The sequence below is a fragment of the Ceratotherium simum genome, chromosome 2, assembly GCF_057802395.1.
Source record: "Ceratotherium simum simum isolate JZ-2026a chromosome 2, ASM5780239v1, whole genome shotgun sequence".
Lineage (NCBI taxonomy): Eukaryota > Metazoa > Chordata > Mammalia > Perissodactyla > Rhinocerotidae > Ceratotherium > Ceratotherium simum.
This window is the reverse complement of record NC_141901.1, coordinates 26,379,663-26,402,555: the sequence shown is the minus strand read 5'-3', so window position 1 is coordinate 26,402,555 and position 22,893 is coordinate 26,379,663. Positions and strand designations below refer to the sequence as shown.

At 37.1% G+C, this 22,893-nt stretch overlaps 1 protein-coding gene across 4 annotated transcripts in view; it reads left to right on the top strand.

Annotated features, from left to right (window-relative positions):
- The window catches only part of SYT14 (synaptotagmin 14), a 272,378-nt gene that overhangs the window by 197,709 nt on the left and 51,776 nt on the right, over positions 1–22,893 (top strand). Inside the window, exon 6 of one of the 4 annotated variants that reach the window (XM_087439503.1) lies at positions 5,131–6,217. The exons of the other annotated variants lie outside the window; for them this stretch is intronic. Within the exon in view, the coding sequence (XP_087295629.1) occupies positions 5,131–5,175 (45 nt within the window). The 3' untranslated portion in view covers positions 5,176–6,217. Of the gene's footprint in view, positions 1–5,130; positions 6,218–22,893 lie in introns of those variants that run through there. 4 annotated transcript variants of the gene reach the window in all.

Genomic DNA, 22,893 nt, shown 5'->3' with positions numbered 1-22,893 from the left:
CCTCGTAAATCATTTCTGTTGGACAAAATGGCTCTGGGAAAGGAGACTAAAGGCACAACTCTCCCCAATGAGTGAGAGAGACAGAGAGAGAAAATGAGAATTTAAGAGACAATGTCTACTTAGTGTCATTTCAGAATCACAATAGACCAGTTACTGTTGTGTGGTCCCTGAATGGAAATGTTTATGGTTGTTAACTCTGTCCCTGGTTCACAATTGTATATTGGATGTTTGTGTGGCAGAGGACTTTTTAGTTCATGGGTCTTCAGATCAAAGACGAGTCACATAAGGACTTAATTTAGAGAGCAGTATTCAGCACCCAGAGATCCTTGACTTTGAGCTCAAAACTATAACTAATTAGCATTTTGGTTATATTCCTTAGGAAAACAAGAGAGTGTTCTACATGTGAGAGAATGAGGGAACTGAATATTTGGTATCCAGGAGAACAGGCTTTAGTGGTCTTTATTTTCACATACATCGTATTGTTCCTCCCTACAAAAGAAGAATATATTACCACCCTCTTGAGTTAAGGTGTGGCCATGTGACTTGCTTTTGTCTTCTGGTCACAACTTTTAAGAACCAGAACGATGCCTCTGTTATTATGGAAGCATGTGAGGAAATGGCACGTCTCTCAGCTTTAAGGAAAGCCTTCCTTGCCAATCCAAAATAGATATGTTGATAAGCAAGAAATAAACCGTTGTCGTATTAAGCAGCTGAGAACTTGGGGTTATTTGTTAACGCAGCATAACCTAGCCTGACACATAATATTTGCTCTTCTGATGAAGGTGTGTATCAGCCTATGTGGCAGAGAATCAGATGATGCAGGGAACCTGAGTCATGGAGTTGACCTCTGAAAGAATCTAAGGCTCCAGGTGTGTTGCTGATTGGATTCCCTGAGAAGCAGACTCTGCGACGGAGTTTAGTGTGCCAAATTTTTATTAAAGAATGCCCTTGAAATCAATACTTATGAAAGGGAGGAGACAGAAGCAGAATTGGACAGAGGGAGAAGTCAAGCTGCAGTGCATGCCCAGCGACAACCTCAGCCACCCGCACAGGGAATTCTGGAGCTAAAGTAGTCCTTCAGAGTTGTCCTCGGTTGGGCTGAGATGACCAGGCCTTTATACCCACACGGCAGTGGGGGTCATTGAATGTGGGCTACTCCCTAAAGGGGTGTAACCTTGAGAGAGGCTGGTCTTTATAGGTGAGTCAGTTGCCAAAGGAACTGATGGTTGATGTTTGTCTGCCAACAGCCCTCTCAACAGCTAAGGCAACAGTCTCTTCATTGATGGGGAATCTTGACAGTATATCACAGTGTCCACCACAGTTATAAACTTGTACAATATCAAAATAATACTATAGTTGATTTTAAAAAATGGGAAGGCGGACAAAGAGTAGGTGAGAGGAAATCTAAGAATGCTAATATGCTAGTATAGTTAATAATAAAATGACTAGCCTTTTCTTATTTAACTTAGAGAAAGATCATTTAGAAAATAATCTGTGAGGAAGAAATATTTATGTCAAGGTCAATTATTTTATTTTGTTCTATTAAATTTATATAAAATGGATTTTTTAAATAAATAGCTGCAGTTTGATCCCATTTTTAATAAAAATATTACTATTCCTATTTCTCTTTGTATGTATTCATAGAATAATGTCTGCAAGATGTTTACCTAATAGCAATTTATGGATGGTAAAGTTCAAGATGATTTTGTTACTTCTGTCTTTATTTCCATATTATTTGAATTATTTATGATAATCTTTTGTCATATTAAAAATATAGAGAGAGTCAGAAAGGGTCGGGGAATTTGGACTCTGATCCATTTGGTGAGGATGAATAAACAGATTAAGTTCCTAACTAGATTCTTTAGGGTAAGCAAAGGGATGAGAGGAAGGACAAGGTCATAGTGGAAAACTTAAGTTTTCTAAAGTTCTAATAATAGAGGATACTTAGTATGTGCCTAGAGGTCTATATTTCTATGTGAACACTTAGCAGTTATAGGAAGTAGACATGGGAGTGGGTGGCATTGTCTCAGGGCTGAGAAGATCCTCAGGAACCCCTAGATTTGAAGATTGGAGAAAGGAAGGGTAAGGTAGGAAGAAAGAAATAGTAAAATATCACAAAAACCAAGAATGAGGTTATGAAGGAAGGAATAATCAACTTTGTCCTTGTCAGATGCTGCTGATGGAGTCAATAATCTGAGTATTAAAAACAGTCCATTGGATTTAGGATATGGTGGTAATGGATAGCCTTAGAGTGACTAGTTTTGATGAGGTAGAGGGGCCAGAATTCAAACTAGAATGGCAGTCTGTAGACAACTTTTCCACCAGGTTTGGCTGTGAAAATAGGAAGAGAGAGAGGTAAGTAGGGGTTCAGGAAAGTTGTTTTTGAGGTTAGGAGAGACTTGGGCGTGCTTGAATACTAATGCAAATGATATAATAAAAAGATGGAGTGTAAGATACAGGAGAGCTTACTGAAGAAAGATATTAATTAATGTGTCTAGAATGAACAGAGAGGCAAAAATGTTTTCAAGAGATTTATTTAAATTGTGGACCATGAAATCTAAGTAGAATAAAGGGATGAGTGAAGCTAGAAAGAGACTGATAGGCAGGGGAAAGTAGAAAGTTTAGTGGACCGAAAGTCCCAAGCATATCAAGGAACAAATATTAGGGGAGTAGTTGAACAAGAAGTATGGAAAGATAGGGGACTGTGGTTAGAGAGGAGAATGTTTTCACTTAATGTGATGTGATGACAAGGATCCAGAGTGTGATGGTGGGAATGGGCATCTGAGATGGAATAAAAGGTAAAAATCAACCAATCAAACCAACTGGAGGTGGTTAAGTTGGTCAAGAGAGGCCAGATTCTTGGATGGGTTATCCACATGGACATTGAAGTCACAAAAGATGGTGGCAGAAATTGAAATGTAAAAGAAGATTTAGTCAAGGATCATTGTTCTCAAAGAATGAAGAGAAAATGTTCAGGGAATGAAGATGAAATGTCCTGGACAGAATGTCTGTGAAGACAGGATGACACGAGCCTTAAAGGAAAATTATTATTCTTTTCCACGATTTTAGAGGAGCAATGTTTGAGAAGGCAGCAGAGAACTTTGGTTCCTGACCCTGAGGCACTTCAGGTATGAAAGAATAACTAGGATGAAAAGTCTACAGGGGATGGGGCCAGCCCGGTGGCGCAAGCGGTTAAGTGTGGGTGCTCTGCTGCAGTGGCCCCGGGGTTCGCCGGTTCGGATCCCGGGTGCACACCGACACACCGCTTGACAAGCCATGCTGTGGCGGCCTCCCATATAAAGTGGAGGAAGATGGACATGGATGTTAGCCCAGGGCCAGTCTTCCTCAGCAAAAAAAAGAAGAGGATTGGCAGATGTTAGCACAGGGCTGATCTCCTCACACACACACACAAAAAAAAGTCTACAGAGGATAATGCATCCTCAGGGAAGAACTGGGTTTCAATTAAAGCAAGGTGTTGGGAGTTCAGAGAAGAAACTCAAGTTCTGGAGAAGTTATCATAGATCAGGAGTACCAGAAGGCATAGAGAAAAGATTCTGAAAAGGAGGAGCATAATGGAAGTTTGTGTTAGAGAAGAGGTACAGAGAATAATTGAATGTTAAAGTAAAAGAGATGGCCAATACCATCAGGGATTTGCCTTCATTTATATTGTACCAAAATGTCTTATCTCTATCATAATTTGAGTCTATTTAAATCTCAGATTTCATTTAAAGTCTAATTTAAATCCCATCTTGATAGAAATTTGTTAGATTATTTCTAATATAATTTAAATTAGTTGTTCTTATCTATCTTTGTATACCAAATTTCTAGTACTAGTTATTGCTGTATAAATGTTGAATGGATGGGTGGATGAGTGGGTGCATATGGTACATACTATTTCTGAGTTATTGCCTCTGGTGCTCATTTTTGCAGCTAGTCATATGTTTTCTTTTTATCAAACTTGTTTTATATCTTTCTTCTAGATTTTAAACACTTTGAGAAAAGAGACTGTGTGCTTTATTTATATGGTATTTTTCATCAAACCTGGAACATAGGTGTTCGATGAATACTTATTAAATTGATTCATCAACATGTTCAGATAAACTTGATCATTTTTAAATTCTTACTAAATTCCATATAACATTATTCCATGATAGGTATCCTTAAAACAGCCCTATTAGCAATCTTTCATGACCTGGAATCCAATAAGCATGCATCTCAGGGTAATTAAATAGGAACACATCAGGAGTTGTTTTATTTTTTAAATAGTAGTTGTTTAATTAGGAACATACATGCTTATATAATTTCTCATTCAAGAGTATAATGCCACAGTCTCCTAAGAGTGATCAACCTTCCTCATGATTTACTGCCATGATGATCTTATTTTAGATACTTGTAGTTTCAACTGTTAATTTCTAAACTCTCTTTGTCTCAAAAATAGACTATCTTTATGTTAATGGATTGGATTAATTTAGTTTTATATTTGTACTATTAGTTTTATTTTCAAGAGCAGTAAATTATTATACTCTATAATTGAAATGTGTGTCCCTGTGAGAATCATACTTTATGTTATTAGCAAATATCTTTGAAAACTTAGCTTCACCTATTTTAATATTCACTACAATTCACACACTACCATTGTGATTAAAAATCTACATTTTCTAAATGTGGATTACAATCATAAGGCAAATTAAAATAAATACTTCATGATAAACTAATGCTCACAGTTAAAAATTACTACATGAAGGAGAAAGCCGCATGTGTGTAATTCAGTTGCCTAGACAACAACAATAGTAATATGAGTCATGGCTCACTTTAGTGTAAAACTAAATAGTTACAGACCTATTTAGAGACAGTTATTCAAAGAGAAGGTCAGTGAGCATATATTATTGGTAGAGAGGAGTAACTCTAGTTTCACAAGAAGAATTGTTATCAGATAAATCTTTCAGTGAAGGGGAGAAGCTAAATTAAAGCATTAAAAGAAGCTTTTTGTTTAAATCAGATTGTTTGCAGAACAAAAAGAAGTCGTTTGAATATATAGTCTCAAGAAGTTTTGAAAATGCAGAAAAATTGAGTAGGGAAAAACTGAAATTTCAGTGACTAAAACTTTTTCTTTTTTGTTGTTTACTGTAGGGAATAAAAAACATCAAGCATCTTAACTGGGATTCCTTTGGTTGAACCGTCCAGGTGCTAATCCATAAACTACCAAGGACCAACCTATACTTTGTTCTTGTTTAGTGTGTATTATTTTTTCAAAAATAAACCAGAAAATTAAAGAAAAGCTTCAAGATGCTGATTTCAGTTGGTTGTAATACTAATGAGCAAGATTGACAAAAACTTTATGGCAAGAGAGTACCATTTGATCATTTTAGACTGGGGTAAAGATTATGATAGGTATATTTAGGTCCAAGTGAACAATGTATTCTGTAATTAAGCACACTCTAAAGTGCATTAAATAGAGCAAGAGGGGAGAAAATAGTGTTCTTTACAGAAACATCATGGGGAGATATATAACATTCAAATTCTGAATATTGACCACTATTTAAAAAATTGCTCCTCTGGAAAGTCTAGATGGTGGACATCCTGAACACATGCCTTCTTCATTATTACCAACAGCTGTGAAATTATATGTATTTTACTTTAAAGAAGCACTTGATTATATTACCGTGAGCAATTCCCTTTCTTCTGGATTGTTTCGCAGTAATAGAATGGTTGTATCTGCCGTGCTTCTTTATTGTCTTACCGTCTGGTGGACGGGTGATAAGTAGTGAACAGTCCCGTTGAGTGAGGTTGTTCTTGAGGCCCACCCTTTACAAACAAAAGAAATAGCAAACAGAAGCAACGTATTATTTTTTCTTAGTCATTTCTCCCATCATGTTACTATTAAATAGCAGGGCAGTATCCAATGGGCACATGTGTTTCAAAACCCAAATCCTTAATTCTAGGATTTTTACATTTAAAGTCTTGACAGATAATTTAAAATAGTAGGTTCTTCATTGGAAAAATTATTGAAGTGGTACTAGTTTTGAAAAATGGTAGATATGAAAATGTATTTTATCTGAATGTATTTTATAAACCAACCAATAGTAATGATATTGCTTATAGTCTTTTTGTCTGAATTAATAGTATTGAAGATGTTTCTTCTGAAAGAATTGCGAATATATTTGCTGTGACGTTTATTTTGAGGTTGACAGGGTTTAATGCTACTTTTAGACATACAGTGAGAATTTAAAGAGAACTGATAAATACTAATTACAAAAATGTTTTTCTCTCTAGATAACTTGAAATTTAATTTAGAAAAGAAGCAGTTGTACATTTGATGCGTTTATGTTCTAGTGGTGGACTCTTGAGCTTAAGAAATACTGAAAACAGGCCTAGCACAAAAGAACTTAATTTAAAAAATTAAAGTTGAAGGAAATCTTTTATTAGTAGGTTTTCAGTATCATCATCACATTTGTTGTGTAGACTCAGTGTAATGAGCCAGAAGAAATATCTGTTTGGAAGTTACATTTTATTTTACTGTATTCAAGGCAAAGAATAATTCTGGTCATAAAATGGTTGTGCATCACGATAAGCTTGTATATAAATTCCTGATGCTGTTTATATTAAGCAGATTTAAATTTTTTCTGTCACTGAAAATGAGCACGGCCTTGCAAGTACCATATGTGCTCATTCACTGCTGGGAGCTCCTATTCGAGCAAAATACACATTTTTAGGTGTTGAGCTTGCAAAGATGTTCTAGTGAAAAGGCTAGTTCTCCATAGTACACATGTTAGTGATTGGGATAGTAGTGCTACCTGACCTGAGGACTTCACCTGAGTTGTGATAATTAAATGCGACGAGGAATGTGAAAACCTTTGTAGAATAGAAATGCTAGTTGCTAACTTGAAATAAAATAGGTATCCTTAATTTAATTTGAATTATTCTATCATTATTTACTGTTTTATAATATAAATATATTCTCTGGTCTTACCAAAAAATAGTGATTTTTGTCTTTCTTTTATTTCCTAGACTTAGAATTGTGTGTATAGTCTATATCTTACCTGTTTATAATATTCTTTTTATAGTATGTCACTTTTGGGCAATTGATGATTAGAATGGTACTCATTACATTTTTTCTAGTAGAAAAAGCTAGAATTTAAGCTAGAAAATAATTTTTTAATTATCTGATGTACAATGAAATTATATAATTTATATAATCACAGTTATAGATCTCTTAACATTTCCGTATTGTACAATAAAAAATAAAGTGAACTGCGAGAACTTTAATTTGGTTCGTTTTTAAAGGAATGTGATACCATTTAGTTCATGGAAAACAGCATGTATTATAAGTACATTTTTCATATTAGTCAACTTATTTTGGGGGTGTATTTTTCCTTGAAATGAAAGCTGGCATTGTCCCTTAAAAAGTGTTCAAGTCATGAAAATGATTTCTTTGTGCCAACTCATTTGTGATTTGTCATAAAAGATTAAATAATTACTAGATAGTGGAAATCTACAATTTTAGTGCCAAAATTGTTAGGCTTTCAAGACCAACTTTATACTTGCACTTAGGAGGGTTGGTGTAGCATTGAGGTTGGGAGCGTAGAGGTTCTGCCATCACTGGTTTCACATCTTGGTTCCCTACTTCTACCTAACTGTGTGTTCTTTGGTGAATACTCAACCTCTCTGTTCCTCATTTTCTTCATTTGTGAAAAGGGATGATAATAATAATAGCTGCCTCATAAAAAATTTGTGATGATTAAAGGAGATTATCCATGTAAAGAATTCAGAACCTCATCTGACACAGAGTAGGAACTTGGTAAATGTTAACTAATGTTGTTTATTTGGTCTTATTCATGTGTGAATAAATTTAATATTCTAAAGTAATCTTAATTAGGTGCTAGTCCTTAAGTAAAAATTATTACATTGTTTTTTTCAAGTTTCAAAATCAAAAGGAACATAGCAGTCTGGAAAACAGTGCAAAAGTATTTAATCCAACAATATAAGTAGCTAGTAAAATAGTGTTTTTCAGGAACTAAGTAATTCAGGCCTTGAATGTTTTTAAGAAACAACTTTTTAGAAATATAGATAGATTCTTTTTTTTTTTGGAGGGGGTGAGGAAGATGGTCCCTGAGCTAACATCTGTGCCCATCTTCCTCTACTGTGTATGGGGGATGCCGCCACAGTATGGCTTGAGGAGTGGTGTGCAGGTCCACACCTAGGATCCAAACCCGCGAACCCCGGGCCGCCTGAAGCGGACTGCGTGAACTTAATGACTACGCCACCAGGCCAGCCCCTAGAAATATATTTTGACTAATTATTAAGAAGTCTGAATTATAAATATTCTTTAAATAAGTGTGATTTTATTATTTTCAGGCATAAAGAGTAACTCATATTCCATTGGCAGAATGTTATCAGGCAGTATAGGCTAGGTTACTCTGAGATAACAAACCCTGGAACTTTTAATGCTTATAAACAGCAAAGGTTTCTTCTTCACATGTGCTGCGTGTCCATGTGAGTCGATTATGGCTCTATTCCATGTCTTCTTTTCTCTGGGGTCCAGGCTAATAGGGGAGCTTCTTTCTGAAGCTTTGCTGGTTGTCAGACAGAGGACACAGCAAACTAATCCTTGTCTCCTAAAGCTTCTGCCCCAAATTGACATGCCACTCCCACTGACATCTCAGTGTCTAAAGCAGGGGTCGGCAAACTTTTTCTATAAAGTGACAGAGGGCTGATTTTCTTTTAGGTTTCACAGGCCACATATGATCTCTGTTGCATGTATATATTTTTTCCTTTTAGAGTCCTTTTTTAAAATATAAAACCATTCTTAGCATGCTGACTGTATGAGAAAAACAGGCCACAGACAGCATTCGGTTTGAGCGTGTAGTTTGCTGACCTCTGGTCTAAAGCAAGTCATATGATGTCAGCAGTGAGAGGCGGTGAATAATTGTGAACAATATTCCATACAAAGAGTTGCTAAGGTTAATATTATGTGTAGATTAACATATTTATAATTTGCATGTCAGTAGCTTGTAAGTAAAGTTTTGCTTTTTTATTTTAGTGAGGAAGATGGTCCCTGAGCTAACATCTGTGCCCATCTTCCTCTATTTTGTACGTGGGACGCCGCCACAGCGTGGCTTGATGAGTGGTGTGGAGATCCACACACAGGATCTGAACCTGCAAATCCCTGGCCCCTGAAGTGGAGCACACAAACTTAACCACTATGCCACCAGGCCGGCCCAAGTTTTGCTTTTATAGTATAAAAATTTGCTCTCTTGGGACATTACCTTTTTTTTTTTTTTTTTTTTAAAGATTTTATTTATTTTATTTTTCCCCCCAAAGCCCCAGTGGATAGTTGTATGTCGTAGCTGCACATCCTTCTAGTTGCTGTATGTGGGACTCGGCCTCAGGATGAACGGAGAAGTGGTGCCTCGATGCGCACCCGGGATCCGAACCCGGGCCACCAGCATCACAGCGCGCGCACTTAACCACCAAGCCACAGGGCTGGCCCGGGACATTACCTTTTAAATCTTATTTAAGTAATAAATTTGCATAGCAAAGTGTTTCCCAAATACTTAGCTTATCCAGTTAGCACAATTTCTGAATCCAATTTCTTAATTTATAAAAATATTATGGGCTTGAGAAACTTAAATGTATGACAAGTCTTAGTATATATTAAACAAGTTAGTCTAAACTGGCACTGCCAGAAGAAAATGCAAGGAATGGTTTATTTATTTGTACAGTTAAAGATAGCGGATTAACCACATAGATTTATTTCCTCTTCTTCCTGTAATCTCCACTAAAATGATAGTATTGTAGTTTATAAAAATAAATACACACACATATACACATTCACATTTATATCCGCAAAGTCAAAGAGAATTGGAATGAGGGCATCAGCAGATGTTGAGAGATCAGTTTCTGGAAGACAGTGTGGACGGAGGGGCGGCAGCTGATTCAGCAGAATGGAGGAAACCTGGTGAAAAGTGCACTGAGAAGGAGGAGAGAACTATCTGGTCCGCAGGACCGTACATACTTCTGGGTGCAGCAGGGGGAAGTGTGAGTCTGGGAGTTAAAAGTGAGAGTCACTAAAAGTCTGTAAAACGTATGTTGTATCTCCATCTAGCATGAAGAGTAGTAGCAGGCTTGTGACTAGACCTTGGGCAGTAAATATCATAGGTTTCTTTGGAAAAACTCAATGATTCCAAGTGAAGACCACCTCGACTGGTATTTAGGGGTCCCCCGAGGAAATTGCCTGGTCCCTGTCTAATCACATGTATGCCGATCAGTGAACAAACTGTGTTTAAAAGTGTAGAGTTTTTGACCTGCTTTTTGGTGATGCATTCTTACATATGAATAGGCAATCATGGCTCAGGAGACACTTAGGGAAACCCTCCAACAGGAGAGGAAAAACCCAGGAGAAACAAACATTAAAAAAAAAAAAAAACTTAGCCTGTGGGAAGAGTGTATAATACAGAGATGAGAAGAAAATTAAAAACTAATTCTAATTACTATTTATTTTCAGAAAGATTTGATATTGTATACATTTTAAAAAGAATAGTCTGAAAGAGGAAGAATCGAAGAAAGGGCTTTTGTAAATTACAAATATGATTGCCAAAATAAAGCATGTAGTAGAAGGGTCAGTACAGGGATTGGCAAACTGCGACCCATGGGCCAAATCCAGGTCACCAGCTGTTCTTGAGAATAAAGTTTTATTGCCGCACAGCCATGCCTGTTTGTTTACGTATTGTCTGTGGCTGCTTTTGTACCTACAACAGCAACGTGCATAGTTGTGACTGAGATCATATGGCTCGTAAAGCCAAAAATACTATCTGGCCCTTTACGGAAAAAGTTTCTTGACCCCTTAGTTAGAAGACAGAAGTGAGAAAAATCTCCAGAAACAGAAAAGAAAAATACAGTAGAAAAAACTAGATAGAAAAACAAAAAAAAAATAAAAATGGTTAGAGATTTCGACAATCTAGGAGGATTTAACATGTGGCTAAGAGGTGTTTCATCAAGAAAACAGAGAGGACAGTACGGCCCAGTGGCGCAAGCAGTTGGGTGCTGGCGCTCCGCTGCGGTGGCCCAGGGTTCGCCGGTTCGGATCCGGGGCGCGCACCGACGCACCGCTTGTTAGGCCATGCTGTGGCGGCGTCCCATGTAGAGTGGAGGAAGATGGGCATGAATGTTAGCCCAGGGCCAGTCTTCCTCAGCAAAAAAGAGGAGGATTGGTGTCGAATGTTAGCTCAGGGCTGGTCTTCCTCACAAAAAAAAAAAAAAAGGAGGAAATTGTATTAAAATATAAGAAAATTTGCCAAAGCTGAAGGGTTTGAGTCTCCAAATAAAAGACCTGAACAATAAATGAAAAAGCCCAGACCTGGACATGTCATTGTGAAATTTCGGAACACTGCGTGTAAAGAAAAGATCCTACGAGGTCCCAGATAGCATAAAAACAAATGAAGATCAGAAAGGTTCTCAGCTACAAAGCCCAGAGGCTAGAAGACAGTGAAGCTAAGGCTTCAAAATTGCAAGGGGAAGTTATTTTCACTATTTTAAGTGTTTTGTATGTATTATCTCCTTAAATCCTCATCACAACCCTATTATGGGTATCATTATTTATCCCCATTTTACAGATGAGAATAACATACTTCAGTGACTTGGACTATCCCAAAGTCACTGTGTTAGATTTGATTGCTTGGCAATCTGCAAATATTCCCAACTTTCATTAGTTTCTTTCCTGTACTTCAGAGAAGTATATTTCCCATATTCCCTGGAGTTCTGAATGCTAATCAGGTTCCAGCAATTAAATGCATTCATGCATGATTTGCAAGGTGAAAGGAGGGCAGAGGCCATCTTCCTGCTGCTTCAGGCAAGCAAGTTCAAGGAAAGTTGTTTTTCCCCCTCCAGCAACATTCTAATAGCTAGGTTTCGGCTTCATGGATGCTAAAAGATAATTGCAGTGGCAGTGATGACTTCCTGATCCCTTGATCAAGCTAAAATAGTTACGATTTTAAGCTCGTAATGTGTTTCCCCACCCTCTTGGTAAATGTAGTAGCTCCCTTTGGTGGGTCAGCTTTTCAGTGTTCTAAGAGTCGTCATTCCTGCAGGCCCAGCGTAGACCCTGCTCCTCCAGCTCTTCCAACAATTTTGTAAGCACTTAATTTCCTGAATTAAATCTCTTCTACCTAAGGTGCTTTCTGTTTCCTTCACTGAACCCTGACTGATGCAGTTCACAGTCAAGGGTTAGTGTTAAGGTTAGAATAAGAGATCTAAGATTTTTCAGATTTTAAAATTTATATCTAGGCAGTCCATGCTATACAAGGACACTGTCAGTTATAACTAGGGTTTAATTCTAGTTAACATAATTTTTTAACATATAATTTCTGAGAATGATTACATTAGTAAAAGAGGTAAAAGAAAAGGAACATTGATTTACTTTCTTCAACTTGAATAGGGCTTCCATGTGCTGGGTACAATTTTAAGCACTTGACGTGTATTAACCCATTTAGTCCTCACAAATTACCCTCTGATATAGGGCACTGTTAGCCTCAATTTATAGCTGACAAAACAGGCATAAAAAGGTTAATGGAATTACCCAGGTCACCACTTAGTAAGTTGCAGAGTAGGGATTTAAATCCATCTGTCTCCACAGTCTGCGCTTTTAGTTATTTTGTACTTTATCATTATATCTTATAAGACTAAATTTGACCTAAAAGAGGGTTGGATTTGTCTAGGATTGTTGATAGGACCAGCTTTAAAGTATGAACATATCTTTACTCCCATATAATTTGTTTTTATTAGATGTAAAAGTCTCTCCAGATGTCTCAAATGTCAAGATTGTGATTTTTAGGACAAAAATACAATGTAAAATAGATCCAGAAATGAAAACTAAAAGTGCTTTTTCATAATCAACACTGGTATCCTGCTGAGACTATGTCATAACCCAAATAATTTCATGAAAAAGAGCTAGTTTCCCTCTTTGTTGCTCTGTACCATTTCTTTTTAAATTTTGGTCCTTTTGGAACTGTTAGATTTCTTGGGTGTTTCTTATCATTTCCTTCTGAATCTTTTATGATTCTGTACCCCAGAATGTATTGTGAAATATGTTAACTCATGAGCAATCCTAATCTCACAGCTCAGATCAATTTAACAGTCTACTGAATTGTATTGGTTACATATCTGAAAGTGGAGGATTTGAAGATATGTTCCTTAGTGAATGGGGTTCAAAGTGTAAAATGGGAAAGATGATAAATGTGTTTTTACTGGTAGTCCTCCCTACACACATACACAACTAATGAATGCGTTGTGTTCCCGTATTCATTTATAAGTGAAAAGTTCACTTACAGGTCAGTGTTTGAACAGTGTTTGGAAGTATGGATTAAGGCTAAATATTACAAAAGCACCAAAGATTCTAGGGGAACTTAAGTACCACTTAGATTTTATTTCCATTGGATAATAAGATAGGTATATTTCCCATCCTCACCCTCACTCCCATGAAATGGCTCTCACAGTTTAGAAATAGAGATCCTCAGGGAGTTTATAAGGAGACCGTCCATTGAGGAATCTGGCAGAGGAGGCAATCTGGCTGTGTTGGTGATGGCTACAGTGGAGGCCCTCTACAGCCTTCCTCTTAGATTCCATTGGCCAGGATTTGGTCAACGCCCATGGCCTCTGCAAGAGAGACTGGAAATACAAGTGCCTGGCATTTTAGTCTCCAGAGTAAGAGTAGAGCTCTTCCAGCAAGAAATAAAGAGGTTGGGAATGGCTGCTGAGTGGGCAGCCAACAGTTTTCTCTGTGGCTTGGGGATTTTGGTAGCAGGCTTCAAGTATACATGTTCATGAGTTCACATTTATGCTTTTAACATAAACATACCTTTTTGGAAGAATATACATAAAATGAATGTTATCTCCTTTAAATTTCTCTTCTCTCTCCAAGTATACAATGTTTCATATTTAAAATCCAATTATCCGGGCCAGCCCAGTGGTGTAGCAGTTAAGTTCTCACACTCCATTTTGGCGGCCCGGAGTTCGCCAGTTCAGATCCTGGACATGGACCTACTCACCGCTCATCAAGCCATGCTGAGGCGGCATCCCACACACAGCAACTAGAAGGATGTACAGCTGTGACACACAACTATCTACTGGGACTTTGGGGAGGAAAAAGGGAAAAAAAAAGATTAGCAACAGATGTTAGCTCAGGGCCAATCTTCCTCAAAAATAAAGATAAAATAAAATCCAATTATCAGATCCTATATATGACCATTAAGTATTTTCAAGGTAGATTTATAAATGTAGTCTATTCACTGGTAAACAGTTGTCTTATACTGTTAGAGCAAGCAAAAGTTTACAACTCATATATAGTATTTCTTTTTCCCTTCACTCTATTTTTTCATCTTCTTTTAATAAGAACTCAGACTTTTTTACCTTTGGGTTTATTTGTTTCGTATTTTTACATACATAATAGTTGCATTAGAAATGGAACTCCAAAAAATGAATATTTAAAATGCAAAATTAAAAGCTAAAATGTTTGTTCTGAAACAAATCTAACCTTCTCTCCTGCAGTTTAAAAGCAGAATTTCTCAGAGTGAGCTCTACCAGCCATTTGCATCAGAATCTCCTAGAATACTTTTTAACAGTGTCAATTTCTTGGGCTTAATGCCAGATCCACTGAATCAGAATCACTGGGAAGCAGCCTAGTAATCTTTGTTTTAAATAAATTCCCCAAGTGGTTGTCAAATACTCTAAAATTTCAAGGCCACTGGCATAGAAAGTGTTTTCCCAAAGAATGTTGTGGATGTGAATGAGTAGAGAGATATACTTTAGGGTAAATTCAGAGGATATATTTTTGTCTGTTTTCTGTATTTCATCAGATCTTTTCATCTTTTACTGTCTTTGGTTTCCTTTTCAGATATTTAACAGTGTATGTTCTTTGGGCATTCAAAAAATAAGGAGAGTAGTGGGGCCCGCCCGGTGGCATAGTGGTTGAGTTTGCGTGCTCCGCTTCGGCGGCTCAGCATTCGCAGGTTTAGATCCCTGGCGTGGAGCTATGCACCGCTTATCAAGCCATGCTTTGGCGGCATCTCATATAAAGTAGAGGAAGATGGGCACAGATGTTAGCCCAGGGCCAATCTTCCTCAGCAAAAAGAGGAGGATTGGCAACGGATGTTAGCTCAGGGCTAATCTTCCTCACCAAAAAATAAATAAATAAGAGAAGTAGAATTATAAAGAAGTGTCAGTGAAATGATAGTAAAAATATGAAGAGAACTTTTCTTTTTTAGAAAATCCCACACCCTCATTTAATTAACTAAAATTACCCATGAAGGGCCAGAGAGCACATTGAGTAGATATTTGTATCAGGTAAGATTTTATCAGCTTCAAGTGAATGCAAACCAGCTCAAAATGGCTTGAGCAATAAGGGAAGATCCAAAGAGTAGGCCTGTCTTCAGGCATAGCTTGATCCAGTGACTCAAATAATTATTTATCACTAAGGTCCTGGTTTCTCTTTCTACTCCCCTTTCCAACCCTGCCTTTCATGTGTCAGCTTCATAATCAGGTTTCATGTAGTGGCTCTCTTGAAACATCTTTTGTCTCACTAGGTTACATGCCCATCTAAGAACCAATTGCTGTGCCTACAGGGATGGGCTGCACTGATTAGCTTAAGCCCTAGAGCTGGGCAATGGGTCACCTCCCAAAACATGTTAGATAAGAGATGGAAAGGAGTGTATTCCCTACTGGAAGGAAGTGAGGAATGGATGCTAGGGAGATAACTAACTAATGTCCAATATAATGTTTACTTAAATTTCTTGAACATAAAAGTTACTAAAGCTTTAGTGATTGGACATACCATAGATAAAGTCCTATTTTAATCAATTTAGTAATACCTCAGAATTAGGCGTACTTTTCTGCATATCGCTTTAGGAATCTTGAGTTCTTCTGTGTTTCACCTGATCAGTGTCTTTCTGCTATGCTTAATTGGCTGTGAGCTAAGTCCTGAAAATTGTGGCTCTCAGTCCTGATTACACTAGTAAGACTTCGGGAGTTTTTTAAATAAAGATGCGTAGGCCCGTACTTAGACCTGTTGAATCGAAAATTTAAAGGATGGGGCCTGAGTATCTGTATCTTTCAAAAGCTCTACAGGAAACTCTAGTGCCTGAATAGCATTGATCATCGTTGCCCTGTAGAATCTATCTTATCTCCATATCTTGTTCTTCACTATTATTTCCTGGATAGCCATAGGACTAAGAATGAGTCATTGCCAAGTTCTGAAACATCCGTTGGGTCTGACTATAAGATTTAACATAAAATTAACCATATCATTCAGAAAACTCTACTATAAGACTTGTTAATAGTATAAAATATTTTTCCAAAACTATCTTCTCAAATTGCAACCAACTAAACTATTAAAAATCACCTTTAATACAAATAGTTTTATTTAAAATACTCGTAGTGAGCATTGGGTTTTATAAATTAGTTTGGAATAGATCTCAATAGGAGGAAATGATTATGTGTACTAGTAAATGTTAACCATTTCATTGCCTTTTGTCTTTTTTCAAAACTTTACATTTCAGATATATTACAAAATATTAAAATTATTTATCTCCTTGATTCATTAGAACCTTGGCATATTTTGAGAACAGAAAAAAAATGAAAAACATTTTAAAGGAGATTAAAGTCATTATGGCCAAAAAAAAATATTTTACCAAAAAATATTCATTGTATGTAACCTAGAATATTATAGATTAGATTTTTTTCAGATTCAGTTTATTTTAAACAAAGTTTATTGTGGCACTGAAGACGTTAGAACTAAATTTTCAGAAATTGACAAATTCATCATTTCCTGGGCCTCATTGATCTTTTAGGAACATGAATTTGGGAAAATATGCCAAGTGGCCATTAACAGTCCTCAAGGCCATCTTTATAGTGTAGTCCCACCTGGACTATCCTGAAATTCACACTGTAAAATGACAAGGGAATGAAAATAGCATTAAAAAATGTGTTCTAAGATAGTACACATCATGATAAAGTGAAATATACATCGTTGCTATTTCTATAGCTATTAACATTTCATTTCCTAGGAACTGCTTTGAATGCTCTTATGAGGATATGTACAAAAACAGCAGTAATAACATCATGTGAAATAACTCAGGTAGTTAGAGAATTCACTGTGAAGTTGCATTAAGAATCTCAGAAATATCCTTATATTCATATTTTAATGAACATATAAATCATATTTTGCTATTTCGTTTGTCATTAAATTTTTCATAACATTCAAAATTTAAATCAAAACTAATCTTCAAATAGTCTTTTGTGGCATAAGAAAATTGTTATTACTGTTTTGAAGCTTAAGAAAGGAAATTTAAAACTTAGGGTATTCATAAATTTAAACTGAAATCATCATTGTCCTAATGCCTTAGTGAGAGTGTGTTTAAGATTTTAATTTGTGTGAAGTAGTTACACGGTACCTGGGACTTAGTAAGCACTCAATAAATATTAGTTGTACTAATAGCATCATCATCATCACTGTTGCTATTACTGCTACCATGACCGCTATTATTTCGCCTTTTACCTATTTTTCCCATAAGAATAGTTTAATTTGGTTTTCTTCTCATGGGAATCCACAGTTCATTATCTTCACAATCTGTTTTGTCCCTGTTAACATTCTACATGGACAATGTTTCTTAAAAAAATATTTCTCTCTCTTTTTTTTTTTCATTTTTATTTATTTATTTTTTTGTGAGGAAGATTAGCCTTGAGCTAACATCTGATGCCAATCCTCCTCTTTTTGCTGAGGAGGATTGGCCCTGGGCTAATATCTGTGCCCATTTTCCTCTACTTTATATGGGACGCCGCCACAGCATGGCTTGACAAGCGTTGCGTTGATGCTTGCCGGGGACCCGAACCTGCGAACCCTGGGCCCCTGAAGTGGAGCGTGTGCACTTAACCGCTAGCTACCAGGCCGGCCCCCTATTTATCTCTTTTGATATGGATAGTCTTATTAATATAGAAGTAGGACTTATAAAATATGAAAGAAAATGTAAATTTTTGAAGTTTTAATTTTACACTTGTATGGTATAAACCATACTAGTACAGTATAAATATCATTCATGGCTTACACCACTTTTTCATAGAAGCAAAACATATGAAATATTTATTCTAGGTTTGAGTATTATTATTCTATTAATATATATAAACATATATTTACATTTATATTTATTTCTATATCTATATATTGAAAGCCACACATTCACAGTGAGGTCACCAATTCCAATCTAGCACCATGGGATTCATTCTAATTTGTAACTGCCTTCTTCATTAGTGAGAAGCCTGGCTCCTACTATTCTTAATGGGTTAATTTATTTGATCAGCGCCCTTGTATGTAACCAATGTTCCCTGACAGCCATCCCCTCCTTCATACACATACCCTCCTTCCCAAACTCAATCTTCAAATCCCTGTGTCCATTTGTTCCTCCTGCATGGAAGTCCTCATTGTGCTTGGTCTCTGACACCCATACCAGTCTGCACCCTCACCCCCACCACTACAGATGATCTCATCACCCTGCACAGGCTTTGAATCCCTATACCAGGCTGTCCCTGATGCAGGAACACCTGCCTTACACTGTTTGGACTCTAACATCCCACCCTGGCCTACCCTTCTGTGGAAACAGCCTCCTCGCCCTGCTTAGGATCTGACACCTCCCTCTGGCTCACCCCTCTGAATGAATGCCCTCACTCTGCTAAGGCTCTGGCAGCCCATTCTATGTCATTGCTCAATGCCTTCAGCATCATATCCTCCTTACACTGCTGAGAGGCTCTTACATCCCAGGCTAGGCCACCGCTCTGTGGAAATGCTCTCCTCATTCTGCTCAGGATCTAGTAGCCACCGTCAGGCTGCCCATCTGGGTTCTCTCTCCCCACACTAAGTCACCACTTCATATTCTCCATCCCACTCCCAGCATGGACATGCTTCTCATCCTTCCCAGGCTGGTGTGCCACTCCTCTGTGAGGCTGCCCTCCTCATCCTTCTTGGACTTTATAGATTTTTGTAAGTTAATGACCCCTTGGTAGTCCCTCCTTGAGGTCAAAGATGATAATGGTAGTAATGATTATGCTTATGCTGTTAATGATAGCAGGTAACTTATGTTGGCTATTAAAACAGAAAATATGGCTATACTCTATGTCACAAATAATTGAGATGTTTATCTTTTCCAAGTGTCTATAAAATGGCCACCAGGTATAAACTTTAGAGTATTGCAACTAGGTATAACTTTTGGCCTTCTGGGATCAAAGACTGAGAAAAACTGTTTGAGCCATGGAACTCTCCATTGTACTGACAAATCCCTGGCCTCTCTTTTGGATTCTAGTGTAGCTGTCTAGAATCTTCCCCACTGCTATAGATCTAACTATACTTCTTACCTGTTTCCCGAGATTTTTCTTTTTTTCACAGCTTTATTAGGATATAATTGACATATAACGTAGTGTAAGTTTAAGTTATACTTTGTGATGATTTGATACATGTATGTATTGTAAAATGCTTACCACAATAGGGTTAGTTAATACATCCTTTACCTTACATAATTACCATTTTGTTGTTGGTGTTGTCGTTATGGTGAGAACATTAAAGCTCTACTCTCATGGCAGTTTTCAAGTATACAATGCAGTATTGTTAACTATAGTCACCATACTGTACATTAGATTCCTAGAACTTATTCATCTTCTAATTGGAAGTTTGTACCCTTTGACCAATATCTACCCATTTCCCCCACCCCTGAGCCCCTGGCAAACAATTCTACTCTCTGTTTCTATGAGTTCCGTGTTTTTAGTTCCACATATAGGTGAGATTATACAGTATTTGTCTTTCTCTGTCTAATTTATTTCACTGCGCATAATGCCCTCAAGGTCCATCCATGTTATCACAAATGGTAGGATTTCCTTCCTTTTTAAGGCTGTGTACTATTTTATATATAGTCCGTTCCATATATATATGTGTGTATATATGTGTGTATATATATATATGTGTATGTGTATATATATATATATATATACACACACACACACACACACACGCCACATTTTCTTTGTTCATTCATCCATCAATGGCCACTTAGGTTGTTTCCATGTCTTGGCTATTGTGAATAATGCTGCAGTGAAGATAGGTGTGCAGATATCTCTTCAAGATAGTGATTTTATATTCTCTGGATACATACCCAGAAGTGGAATTGCTGGATCATATGATAGTTCTATTTTTGATTTTTTGAGGAACGTCTATTCTGTTTTCCATAGTGGCTGCACCAATTTACATTCCCACCAACAGTGCACCAGTGTTCCCTTTCTCCACATCCTTGCCAGCATTTGTTATCTGTCTTTTTGATAATAGCTGTTTTGACAAGTGTGAGGTGATATCTCATTGTGGTTTTGATTTGCATTTCCCTGATGATTAGTGACAGTTAAGCACCTTTTCATGTATTTGATGGCCATTTGTATGTCTTCTTTGGGAAATGTCTACTCAGGTCCCTTTTTCAGTCAGATTGTTTGGGTTTTTTTACTATTGAGTTGTATGAGTTGTTTATAATCTGGGGTATTAACCTGTTACCAGATATATAATTTGCAAATATTTTCTTCCATTCCATAGGTTGCCTTTTCATTTTGTTGATTGCTTCTTTTGCTGTGCAGAAGTTTTTCAGTTTCATGTAGTCCCACTTGTTAATTTTTGGTTTTGTGGCTTGTGTTTTTGGTGTCACATCAAAAAAGTCATTGCCAGGAGCGACATCAAGGAGCTTTTTCCCTTTGTTTTCTTCTGAGAGTTTTATGGTTTCAAGTCTTACATTTAAGTCCTTAATCCATTTTGAGTTAGTTTTTTTGAGTAGTATAAGCTAGGGATCCAATTCTGTTCATTTGCATGTGGCAATCCAGTTTTCCCAGCATCATTTTGTAAAGAAAATATCCTTTCAGGGCCGGCCTGGTGGCGCAAGCGGTTAAGTGCACGCGCTCCGCTGCGGCAGCCCGGGGTTCGCAGGTTCGGATCCCGGGCTCGCACCGATGCACCGCTTGTTAAGCCATGCTGTGGCGGTGTCCCATATAAAGTAGAGGATGATGGCCACAGATGTTAGCTCAGGGCCAACCTTCCTCAAGAAAAAAGAGGAGGATTGGCTTCAGATGGTAGCTCAGGGCTAGTCCTCCTCACCAAAAAAAAAAAAGAAAGAAAATATCCTTTCCCCATTGAGTATTCTTGGCTCCCTTGTCAAATATTACTTGATCATATATGTGTGGGTTTATTTCTGGGCTCTTGGTTGTCTTTGCATTGGTCTATGTGTCTGTCTTTATGGTAGTACCATACTGTTTTGACTACTGTAGCTTTGTAATATAGTTTGAAATCAGAAAGTGTGATGCCTCCAGCTTTGTTCTTTTTCAAGATTGCTTTGGCTGTTGGGAGTCTTTTGTTGTTCCATACAAATTTCGGTATTGTTTTTTCTATTTCTAGAAAAATGCTATTGGAATTTTGGTAGGGATTGCATTAAAACTGTAGATGGCTTTAGGTAGTGTGAACATTTGAACTATCTGGGAAAGAAAGAAAGAAAATAATCCCATGTTTTGATGCTTACAATAGCATAAAAAACAATAAAATACTTGGAAATAAATTTAACCAAGGAAGTGAAAGATCTATACACTGAAAACTATAAGACATTGATAAAAGAAATTAAAGAAGATAGAAATAAATGGAAAGATACCCTGTGTTCATGAACCTGAGGTTTTTCTTAAGCCCTGTTAAACCTGACTTCATTCCCATGCCTTGAGTGGCTAGGAGCTTTTGTAAGTCTGTTAGATATATAATATCACTCTCTGAATTTATATCTTACTCTGATCTTTTTTCATAATGATTAGAGGACCTTCCTATAAGCTAGCTGGAAGAGAGGTGGTTTAAAAGGTGGTAGCTTTTGTTAATTAGGGGACATGCAACCCTAGTATGCTATAGTCCTCATGTTGCAGTTACACCTCCTTCTAGGGGGAGAACTTTCTAAGTGTGCCAATGTTTCTAGTGAAGCTTCTTGGCAGTTTTCCTCAGGTCAGGTTCTCTGGAGAATCAGACCGAGTTTGGGAGCCAGCAGTTACTTTTGTTCTGTTCCATTGGGATATTGGTTTCCCAGTTCTTATTTTTCCTATAGTATAGTAAATGCAGCTGCTGTGACAATAAACCTCAAAATTATACCAGGAGTTATTTTCCCTGGAGATGTCTTTGGATTCGTATCTTGATCTTCATATATATTGAGAGCATAACAAGAAATGAATCATAGAAATTGTATAGCATATGGATCTATTTCATTTGATAGCCGAGTATACCAGTAATGCCTAAACCCGGATGAGCAACTGGAGTTACCGAGTGGTGGTACCAGTAATGTTGAATCTGGTGGTGGTGTCCAGTGTGTTTATTCAGTATTTTCCCTTGCCTTCCGTATCCTCTTAATATATTCACTTATGCATACCCAAGTGAACTGACAGATCAAAGCCTCTGTATTTTCTGAAACATTCTTTTTTCCTTCTTGTGAATTGATAGAGGAAGTAAAAATTTGTAAGAATCCTAGGGGTGGGTGCTAATTTTTACTTTGTTGGCAACTGTCTTGTTGTTTATCCCTAAAACTCATGAAATATCTTATACTCATCTGATTATTTTTTTCGTAACTAAGCCTATTCTTTTTAACTAAGCCTGTTTATTTGCACTTCTGTGTCTAAGTTTTGTACATTTTAGCTTAGCATTTGTCTCAAGTACTTGTTCTGCATCATTAGTATGAAATAGAGCCTTGTATTTCTTGCCTTAGTTGAACTCACATTTAAATCATTTGTAAAGCACTTCAGTTATTTACAGAGTGCTTTCACCTACTGTATATCTTTAAATCCTTATACTTTTGGTCCTGATGGCAC